We start from the raw sequence: 11,827 nt of genomic DNA, 5'->3' as shown, positions 1-11,827 counted from the left end.
AAGTGTGGCAGCGGTAGTGAGGTTGGCCCAGGATCAGACATTGTTTCGTTCTGCTGTGCATGGGGTTGCTATGAGTCGGTTCCGACTTGATGGCATCTGACAACAACAACAATGACCATGCTGTCCACCAAAAACTTCACTAGCTCTAGATCCTTCGTGGTTACAAAGTACTCCACCAGGAAAGATCATTGCAAAAAATCATTTGCAGAACACTTGATCTTACACATATGAAGTATATGTAAATAAATATTTACTGGTTTGCCATAACCTATAGCCGAAAGCGAGAGGACAGGTTGCCAGTGACTTCTGTCCCAGGCATAAATTAGTTGGCTTATAGCCTATAGATTGCCTCTTGTTATTGTTGTTAAGCGTTGTTGAGTCAGTTCTGACCCATAGCAACCTTGTATGGGGTTTCCAAGGAGCAACTGGTGAGCTTGAACTGCCAGTCTTACATTTCGAACTGACTTTGCAGTCTAGCGCATTAACCCACAGTGCCACACCCGGAGGAATGAATTGAATAATCTTGGATACAACAGCATTTCAAGATAAAACATGCTTATGGGGAGAGAATAACAAGTGTCTTTTGTTGTTTGCTTGGTGAATTTAGTTTTTCCTTATGGTAGGGTCTCAGTTAAAAATATTTCTGGCTTTAAGGAAAATAGTACATATAGGAGCACTGGTGCCACAGTGGTTAATATGAGCAGCTGCTAATTGAAAGGTCAGCAGTTTGAATCCACCAGCAGCTCTATGGGAGAAAGGTGTGGCATTCTACTTCTGTCAAGATTGTTAAGTTCCATAGAGTTGGTTCTGACTCATAGAGACCCTATATAGGATTTCCAAGGAGTGGCTGCTGGGTTTGAACTGGTAACCTTGTGGTTAGCAGTCTAGTGCTTATCATATAGCGTCACATCGATAGCTGTCAGTTGTTGTTGTTAATTGCCATCAAGTTGGTTCCAACTCATAGTGACCCTGTATAGGGTATACAAGGAGTTGCTAATGGGTTTTAACTGCTGAGCTTGCGGTTCGCAGTCCAGTGCTGAACCCACACCAGGAGTCAATTAGTCATCCATAATAATATGATGGAGCCCTGGTGTGGCACTGTGGGCTAATGCATGCATCAGAATGCAAAGTCGTTTGAACTGCAAGGTCGGTGGTTCAAGTTCACCAGCTGCACCTTGGAAACCCCATACAGGGTCACTATGGGTTGAAATAGATTCGATGGCACTTCACAACAACAACAACAAATAATGTGATGAAAAGTTTAAAATGAAACACTAAAACAATGTTGATAAAAGTGCTTTAAAACTATAAATTATGTCTAAGTAACAAATAAATGTCTTTCTTTAGGATTTTTGAAGACAGGTATAAAGAATTCTGAAGTCATAGTCTTGTCAATTCTTTCTCTATTAGGCTTTGTACTAGGACAACTGGCCTACAGGTTTGTTAAGGTACTGTATATACAATAAATTAGAGAATAAATGAAAGGACAAAGACTCATAACAAGATCCATTTCTACTCTCACCCCTGAGTGTATAGATTTAAAAAATATGAACAGAAACTCAAAACATTTCATCTGCTGTTAAAAATGTAGAAAATGAGAAACCATCCAATGAAGGAGACATATAATTGAGACGCCTAAAAGAAAGCACTAATTTGATAGTGAGGAAATTTTGATTTCATTCTTAGGTTCTTCTCAGAACCTTGCTCTTTTCTTTCAACCCAACCTCCCACCCCAGCCTCCAACATGCATATATCTACTGGCTCCTTCCCTGCAGCTCTCTTAATACCTGTAGTTGTTGTTGTTAAGTGCCATCGAGTCGTTTCCAACCCATAGCGACCCTGCATAGGGTTTCTGAGGAGCAGCTGGTGAGCTTGAACCGCCGATCTTGCGGTTCAAACTGACTTTGCAATCCAGCGCATTAACTCACAGCGCCACACCAGGACTCCAATACCTGTCTAGACTCTAGTTATAAAAGATAATAGTGATTTCCATGATGAGGCATGGTGATTCTTTTCTTACTGCCTGCCTGATTAAATGTAAATATACATCACATAAGTATTATATAGGTATAAGAAAATTTGCTTTTATTTATTGTATATATACATGAAAGGAGTCCTGGTGTGGCACTGTGGGTTAATGCGCCAGACTGCAAAGCCGTTTGAGCCGCAAGGTCGGCGGTTCAAGTTCACCAGCTGCTCCTTGGAAACCCTATACAGAGTCGCTATGGGTCGTAATCGACTCGATGGCACTCAACAACATACAAGAAAATGTATACTTATTTCTTGCTAGCTCTTGATTTCAAATGCATTGCAATGTGGTCAATAATGATTAACCTCTGCTCATTCCTTTTTTTTTTTTAAAGGAAGGTAAGGCTTTGCATTTATCTGGTGGTGGTGGTGTGCTGTGGAGTTGTTTGACTCACAGCGACCCCAATAGGGTTTCCGGGGCTATAAATCTTTACAGGAGCAGAAAGCCTCATCTTTCTCCTTTCATCTTCCAACAAAAGCTCTGAAGGTATTGTTGTATTGCTAAGTGCCATGCCAGTCGTTTCTGACTCCTAGTGACCCTGTATAGGGTTTCTGAGAAGTGGCTGGTGAGCTTGAACCATTGACCTTGTGGTTCAAACCGACTTTGCAGTCCAGCACATTCACCCACAGTGCCACTCTAGGAGTCCTTATATTAGCGAACACATTTTTAATATACTCCCTTTTAAGTGCTTGACATTTGTTAATTTATTATCTTATTAACTTTTGAGTTAGTTTATTCATCTCACAACAGTCCAATGGAGTAAGGATGCTATTCCCTTACTCCATTTTGCAGAGGAGAAAATTGAGACACAGAGAGGTTAAGCAAAGAAGCTTAAATTATTGACTGGGTCAAAATAAATTTATTAAGAGGGGCTATTTAAAAAGATTCAATAACTGTTGTATTTTCCATTCATCTGTGTGCAACCTTCATGATTTGAAAGCCATTTGAACTGCAAGGTCGGCGGTTCAAGCCAACCAGTAGCTCCTCAGAAACCCTATACAGGATCGCTATGGGTAGGAACCAACTCAATGGCAACAACAACTATTATTTACGCATTACTCTTCTCTGTATGACTCACTTGTTATTGCTTTTGTTAAGTGTTGTCAAGTTGGCCCCTACTCATAGTGACCCTGTATAGTGTGTTTCGGAGGAGTGACTGATTAATTTTAACTGCCAAGCTTGCAGTTTAAACTACCTTGCTGTCCAGTGCTTATCCTACAGCACCACAAGTGACTCACTTAGAGATTTAAAAATCCCAGAGTGGTTAATTGCTGATCTGTAAATGGAAAGGTCAGCAGTTTGAACCCACTGACAGAAAGATGAGACAGTCCACTTTTGTGAATATGTGGAGCCTTGGAAATGGTGCAGAGCGGTTCTACTCTGTCCTGTAGGGTGGGTATGAGTCAGAATGGACTCAAGTCCAGTGGATTTGTTTGTTTGATTCTTTCTTTTGGAAGCAATAACGTCTGTGAAATTACAATTATCTGTGCAAAGTACTTCTACCAACCCTGCCATGCACATGAAAATAAATCTCTAACAAATTATATATATATATATATATTTTTAAAAAGCACTTATCTGTGAAGTACTAAAATCATCTTAGCAATCATCAGTGATAGAAAACCACTTTGTAAACACCGATGACTTACCACAAGCAATGTTGTACAGCCCCAAGTAGCACAATTCTCTGGTAAATCAAGGACTACTCTTATAGACTGTCTAGATGGTTAGCCTAAGAAATCTACCACTGGATCATCAGGCCTGGCCTTGTAGAAAATCTCGTTAGTTGAAGATAGAAATACTCTAAAGTTAAAAAAAAAATTAATTGAAATAACATTATCCAAATTTCTAATACTTCAAAATGGCAACCAACTACCTTTCTTGTCTTTGTTACTTTAGATTCACAAGCTCATATATCCTCTTCTAACCACACCAAGTTTTGCACTTTATTGTTATTTTTTACCTATAATTATATTTTTGGCTGCTTTGGACATGGATTTTTATATATTTAAGGATGTGTTTTGGCAGGTAAGAATATATCTTAAAACAAGTTGGGGTCAATTGTTGCTTATTCATGATTGTAGAGAATATGACTCTATATAGAAGATAATTCACCAATCTCACATCATGCTCTTCAGAATGACTAAGGAAAATGGAGAGGAGGAAGAAATTTTATACTGGTTGGGTGTCCATTGTGACTATACAATGAGTAAATGTTATTTCTGTTTTTCATATGAACAAACTGAAACCCACAGATCATAAGGCTGACAAATGGAAGAACCTGGGTTCTAATCCCACAGCTGATTTCATCTCTATCTATAGATTTACTCTGCTTTACACTGCTAAGATTCTTTCATTTGTCCTCTGCCTTTTTTTTTTCTTAATAACGTTCTCCAATCTATTTTATTGATCCTTTCAGGTAAAATATTACTTTCTTTGGTTTAATTCCCTTTTTCTTTTTATAGCATCTTGAATGGCTGTTTAGTTAATTGATTTTTAGCATTTTTAGATTCTATTTCGTACATTTTACAATTAATTTATTCTTGGTAACTACACTGTTAGTTGTTGCTGTTGCAGAAGAAAGATGAGGTTTTTTGCTCACACAAAGATTTTTTAAAGCCTCTGAAACCCTAAGCAGGATCGCTATGAATCAGAACTGACTTGAAGGCACTTAACAACAAACAACATTTCTAGTTACATCCCTCATTTTTAGTGTTTTCACTATTATCTGATTCTAAATTTATTGTACTATTTTTGTTTGGCTCATTAATTATTTGAAAAGTTGCTTGGAAATCCCCTTAAATATGTCTTTTTATTTTGATTTCTGTTGTCATACTGTGATCAGATGATGATATCAAATCTGTATATCAATTCTTTTTGGTCTGTGAAGATTTGCTTTGTGGTCTCTAGGGCATAATTGACTCATGGTGACCCCATGTGTTGAGTAAAACTGTCCTATGGGGTTTTTAAAAACGAATCTTGGCCCATTAATGTTTAATGTAGTAAAAAAGAGTTTTAGTAGGGCAAAAGATTTGAACAAACACTTCACCAAGAAGACACTGTTGTTGTTATTGATGTTAAGTACCATCGAGTAGATTCCGACCCATAGTGACCCTGTATAGGGTTTCCAAGGAGCAGCTGGTGAGCTTGAACCACCGACCTTGCAGTTCAAACGACTTTGCAGGCTGGCGTATTAGCCCACAGCACCATACCAGGACTCATAGAAGACATACAGATGGAAAATGAGCACCTGGAATCATAAGACATCAACATCATAAGACATTATTGTTGTTAAATTACAGGACTCCAAGATTACCATTCCTTAAGTTAGTCATTATTATTAGTTTTGTAGGACTCTTGGTGTGGTGCGTAGGGTAAGTACTGGACTTCTAACCCCAAGGTTGATGGTTCAAACCCATCCTATATAGGGTAGCTATGAATTGGAACCGACTCGATGGCTCTGAAAAACAACAACATTATTTCTATCATTGAAAATGCTTCGGGGACTATTGTTTTTTTATATGTATCCATAGTTTACCAATTTCTTTGCTCACCATTCCTTCTTAATTCCACTTATTCTTTCTGGATTCTTTTCCTTCTTGAATTAATACTTTTGTGTTTTTTCATCAAAGGTCTGTGAGTTACACCTTTCTCAGTCTTTGTTTCTCGGAAAATGTATTTATTTTGCCTTAATTTGAGTAATGGTTAGATTTATTGTTGCTTTGGAGACAGCTGCTATCATCTTTGGTGTTCTGTTGCTTTTCTATGACGGTTCTGGGTATGGATATCATAAGACTGAGACTTTTTATGTTTCCTAAATCTGAGGATTGATATATTTTATCAATTTTTGGCACACTTCAGCTATTGTTGTTAGGTGCTGTTGAATCAGTTTCAACCTTAGAGACCCTATGTACAACAAAACCAAACCAAACCAAACAAAACTTGTCAGTCCATCTCATTAAGGGTCTCCCTCCTTTATTCTGACCCTCTGCTTTAACAAGTATGAGATCATTCTCCAGGAACTAGTCCCTTCTAATACATGTTCAAAGTTAAGTGAGACAAAGTCTAGCCGTGTTTACTCCTAAGAATCACTTTGAATATGCTTCTTGCGAGACTGATTGGTTTGTTTTTTTCTGATAGTCTATTCAATATTCTGTGCTGACATCTAATTCAAATGCATGATTTCTAATTCAAAAATTCTTATTCACTGTCTAGCTTTCACAAGTATATGAGGTGATTGAAAATAACATGGCTTGGATCAGGTGTGCCTTAGCCCTCAAAGTGACTTCTTTGCTTTTTTTTTTTTAAAGTTTTTAATTGTGAATTGAGTGACAGTTTACATCGGAGAACATCAATCAGACTTCTTTGCTTCTTAACATTTTAAAATTCTAACAAATTTGCAGCGGATTTTCCCAACGCAATATGTCATTTGATTTCTTGACTGCTGCTTCCATGGGCATTATCATGGATCCAAGTAAATTGAAATCCTTGACCACTTCAACTTTGTTTTTTATTGTTACTGTTTTTTTTATTTTTATTTTTATTTTTTATCATGATGTTTATAGGTTTAGGTGTGAGAATTTTTGCTTTCTTTACATTGAGGTGTAATCCATACTGAAGTTTGTAATCTTTGATCTTCATCACTTTCAGCAGGCAAGCTGCCTATCTCAGGCAAGCTGCCTTCCTCAAATCCTCATGCCACATTCTTCTTCATATAGTCCGGCTTCTCATATTATTTGCTCAGCATACAGATTGGAAGAAGCATGATAAAAAGACATAACCCTGATACACACGTTTTCTTTCTTAAAAAAATTTTTTTGTGTGTGTATGTGATTTGGGTGAAAGTTTACAGATAATATTGGTTTTTCACATAACAATTCATACACATTTTATTTTGTGACATTGATTGCAATCCCCACAATGAAACAACACACTTCTCACTTTCTCCCTGTGTATACTGTTTCCATTTGTCCTTTTCTATCCCGTCCTGCCTTTTGCGATTTATCTCTAGGCAAGTTTTGCCCTTTTGATTTTGTACAATTGATAGTTCTAAGGAGGGTGAAGCTTCCTTGTGTTATTGTTCACCTCATAGGCCTGTCATTTGGCTGAAAGTTGAGTCACAGGGCTGAGAAACCATAGTAGGGTTTCTATGGGCCACGGTCTCAGTGTTTCACACAACTTTTCTGATTTCAAACCACACATTATCCTCTTGTTCTGTTAAAATGACTGACTCTTGGTCGATGCATCGATCCCTTATGAGAACAATTAAGTGTTCTGGAATTCCCATTCATCACAGTTTTTCCTAATTTGTTATGATTGTTGTTGGTAAGTACCATGGAGTCGGTTCTGACTCATAGTGACCCTGTACAGGGTTTCCAAGGCTGTAAATCTTTATGGGAGCAGAAATCCTCATCTTTTTCTGGCATAACAGCTGGTAGTTTCAAACCGCCAAACTTGAGGTTAGCAGCCCAATTTATAACCACTACGCTACCAGAGCTCCTTAATTTGTTATGATACATCCAATCAAATACCTTTGCATAGTCAATAAAACACATACAAACATCTTTCTGGTATTCTCTGCTTTCAGTCAAGATCCATCTGATATTAGTGATGCTGATATTGCATGATAGAATTTTGCAAGGCTTATTCATGAGAAGCACTTTTTTTTTAAAAGCTTTTATTATGAATTAAATGATAGTTGGTATTGCAGAAAATCAGCTTTGCACTCAACCAATCCCACTTTGCTTCATTGCAATGATTAAAATCCCCTCTATGTACCACCGACCAACAGTATTGCCTCTATTTCCTCCCCTGTCTCCCTTGATGTACACAAAAACATGAAGGAATATACAATCATTTAAATAACCAAAGGGCACATTTTGCAAGCCAGCCTCCGGCCTGCCAGTACACAGCCTTTCTCTTGCCCTGAGTCTAGAGTCCTCAACTGCTATGTCTCTCCCTGGTATCACCTCTGTCTCTGTCTCTGTCTTTGGCATCACTTATTCTCTGGTTAGGATCTCATGTTCCATTCCTGTTCTTCTTTCTTGATGGTCCTAGGGTCCTCTGTCCCTGGAATGCAAGATTAACTACTCCCCCTTTTTTGTTATATAACTTCTACCTTTACAGTTGTGACAATTGCAATTAGTCATGATAACAACTACTCACTATTGGATAAAAAAAAATCCTATTCCCTTTTCCTTTCACCATACCCATCTAGATAAGATGAAAACTATTCCATGGAGATTCCACCTTCCCCCACTTGCTCTGAAACTAAACTCCCTCTTTAAAACTTTTAAGCCAACCACTTCATGCCTTTATAGCCCCCCCTCAATTTTAGATAGCCAATGTCTAAGTTGCCCATCCCTATTTACTCTGTGTAAGGGGATAGGCTTGATCTTTGATATGAAGACTCCTTCCCTCTCAGTTGGTATTTTGGGCTACCACATCCATAAGTAAGGGTCAAATTCATTAAATTATAGCAATTTCCACTTGAAAGATCACTCTGGTTTCAGTGTTGTTGTTAAGTGCTGTCAAGTGGGTTCTGACTCATAGTAACCTTGTATAGGATTTCCAAGGAGCAGCTGGTGAGTTTGAACCACTGACTTTGCAGTTCAAATCAACTTTGCTGTCCAGCGCATTCACCAACAGGGCCACACCAGGGTTTCCAGAAGCACCACTTTTTCAACAACATAACTGATGACTAAACATATGGGTCTTTCTGAGTGAAATACACAGGAATCAAATCAACTACATTTATGGAAATAGATGATGCAGAAGCTTGGTAGCACCTGTCAGAACAGGGCCAGGGGCTGATTGTGGGACAGATCATCAATTGCACATGTGAAAGTTCAAGTTGAAGCTAAAGAAAATGAAAACAAATCCATGTGAGTCAAAATATGACCTTGAGTATGAATTTAGAGATCATCTCAAGGATATATTTGATATATTGAACGCTACTGTCCAAAGACCAGACCAGTTGCAGGATCACATCAAAGACATCATGCATATAGAAAGCAAAAGATTCTTAAAACAAAAAACAGGACAGAAAGAAAAGACTAAAATGGATGTCAAAAGAGAGCCTGAAACGTGCTTTTGAACATAGAGAGCAGCTAAAACAAATAGAAAAAATGACAAAGAAGAAGAGCTGAAGTGAAGGTTTTGATGAGTGACTTGAGAAGAGAAAGCAAAGTATAATAATGAAATATGCAGAGATCTGGAATTAAAAATCTAAAAAGGAAGGACACAGCATTTTTCACACTGAAGAACAAAAGAAAAACTTCAAGCCTTGATTTGCATTATTGAAGAATATTATGGGCATAAAAATTGAATGACACAGGAAGCATGTAAAGAAGATATAGGACTACACAAAGTCACTGTACCAAAAAGAATTGGTCAACATCCAAACATTTCAAGAGGAAGCATATCATCAAGAACTGATGATATTGAAGGAGGAAGTCCAACCTGCACTGAAGGTACTGGCAAAAAACAATCTTCTAAGAATTGACAGAATACCAATTGAGATGTTTCAACAAATGAATGCAACACTGAAAGTGTTTACTCATCTATGCCAAGAAATTTGGAAGAGAGTTTCCTAGCCAACTGATCAGAGGATATCCATATTCTTGCTCATTCCAAAGAAAAATAATCCAACCAAATGTGGAAATGATTAAATATTATCATTAATGTCACATGCAAGTAAACTTCTACTGAGGTAGTTAAAACGTTATTGCAACGATACATCAACGGGGAACTTGCCAGGAATTCAAGCCCGATTCAGAAGAGGATATCAGTAGAATGAAGACCATCTCTGCAGATGTTAGATGGAGCTGCGCTAGTCCCTTTCAAATATTTTCTACACTCCATTTTCTACTCCTTGAATTTCTATTAGTAATTATGTTGGATCTCCTCATCATATTCTTCATACTCTTTATTTCTCTATGGTGAACTGAAATTAAGGAGCCCTGGTGGTTCTGTAGGATAATCACTTAACTACTAACCACAAGGTTGGCAGTTCAAACCTACCAGCTATTCTGTGGAAGAGAGTTGAGGCTGTCTGCTTCCATAAATAATTAGTCTCAGAACCCCTATACAGAGTTTCAGTGAGTCAGATTGACTCAATGGAAGGGGGTTTGGTTTTTGATTTGGTACTAAAATGACTGTACTAAATACTTTTCTTAAATTTAGCATCTTAGTCATTAGTTTTCTTCAGCAGTGTTTGATGTGCTGTTTAGAAGTCCTGATGGCACAGTGGATAAACACTGAGCTGCTAATTGAAAGCCTGATGGCTCCAATGCACCAGCTGCTTCATGGGAGAAAGATGTAGTAGTCTCCTTCTACAAAGACTTATAATCTTGGAAACCCTATGGGAGTCGGTCCACTCTGTTTTATATGGTTCCTATGAGTTAGGATTGACTCAACTACAGTAGGTTTTAAAACTGCTGTTTAATTCATCCATTGGAATTTTTAAGCTTTATTTTTTGTAATGTATGTGCTTAAAGATATAAATTTTCATCTAAACACAGCTTTAACTGCATCACCCAAGTTTTGAGGCCTAATCCTCTTTACTGTTCAGCAAAAACATTTGAAAACTTTATTAAGAAAATTAAAAATTACTAAAAATATAATTTACCAAAACTCACTCTGTTGTTGTTAGGTACCATCACTCCAACTTGTAGTGATCCTAGGTACAACAGAACAAAACACTGCCCAGTCCTGTGCCATCCTCACAATTGTTCCTGTTTGAACTCATTGTTATAGCCACATTGTCAATCTGTCTTATTGAGGGTCTTCCTCTTTTTTACTGAGCAAACATATTGTTCTTCTCCAGAGAGTGGTCCCTCCTGATATTATGTCCAAAGTATGTGAGACAAAGTCTTATCACCCTCGTGTCTAAAGAGTCATCTGTACTTCTTCCAAGATATTTGTTTGCTTTTCTGGCAGTCCATGGCATATTAATATTCTTTTTCAATGCCATAATCCAAAGACTTTAATTCTTCTTTAGTCTTCCTTATTCATTGTCAAGCTATCACTTGCAGGTGAGGTGAATGAAAATGCTATGACTTGGTTCAGGATCAAGTTAGTCCTTAAAGTGACATCTTTGCTTTTTACACTTTAAAGAGGATTTTTGCGTTAGACTTGTCCAATGCAATGCATATTTTTATTTCTTAAAAACTACTGCCATTAGCACTGATTATGGATTTGAATAAAATGAAATCCTTAAACACTTCAATATTTTCTGTTTATCATGATGTTGTTTATTGGTCCAGCTGTGAGAATTTTTGTTTTCTATATGTTGTGTAATCCACGTTGAAGGCTTTAGATTTCTTTTTAGTAGACTAATTTAATAGAAACCTAATAACCAAGGATGGCCTTAGTGATAGAAATGATGCTGGAGAACTCATGATAGAATTCTGAAAAACTAATGATTTGTTCATTTAAAATACCTTCTTTAGACAGCATAAGAGATAACTATATACATGGACCTCACCAGATGGAATACATAGAAATCAAATTGACTACATCTGTGGAAAGAGACAAGGGAAAAGTTCCATATCATCAGTGAAAGCAAGGCCAGGGGCAGACTGTGGAACAGACCATCAATTACTTATATGCAAATTCAAACTGAAGCTGAAGAAAATGAAGACAAGTCCATGAGAGACAAAATACGACCTTAAATGTATCCCACTTGAATTTAGAGATCATTTGAAGAACAGATTTGATACATTAAACACTGAAGACCAAAGACCAGAAGAGTTGTGAGGTGACATCAAGAACATCATACAAGAAGAAAGCAAAAAG

At 37.4% G+C, this 11,827-nt stretch overlaps 1 protein-coding gene across 1 annotated transcript in view; it reads left to right on the top strand.

Annotated features, from left to right (window-relative positions):
• Positions 1 to 11,827, top strand: part of SLC9C2 (solute carrier family 9, member C2 (putative)) — a 100,662-nt gene that overhangs the window by 626 nt on the left and 88,209 nt on the right. Inside the window, exons 2-3 of the mRNA XM_006867098.1 lie at positions 1,348 to 1,448; positions 3,929 to 4,057. Coding sequence (XP_006867160.1) covers positions 1,348 to 1,448; positions 3,929 to 4,057 — 230 coding nt within the window. The remainder of the gene's footprint in view (positions 1 to 1,347; positions 1,449 to 3,928; positions 4,058 to 11,827) is intronic.

This window comes from Chrysochloris asiatica, unplaced genomic scaffold (genome assembly GCF_000296735.1).
Source record: "Chrysochloris asiatica unplaced genomic scaffold, ChrAsi1.0 scaffold00100, whole genome shotgun sequence".
NCBI lineage: Eukaryota > Metazoa > Chordata > Mammalia > Afrosoricida > Chrysochloridae > Chrysochloris > Chrysochloris asiatica.
Note: the sequence above shows the minus strand (reverse complement) of the source record. Positions and strands in the feature narration are given on the sequence as shown.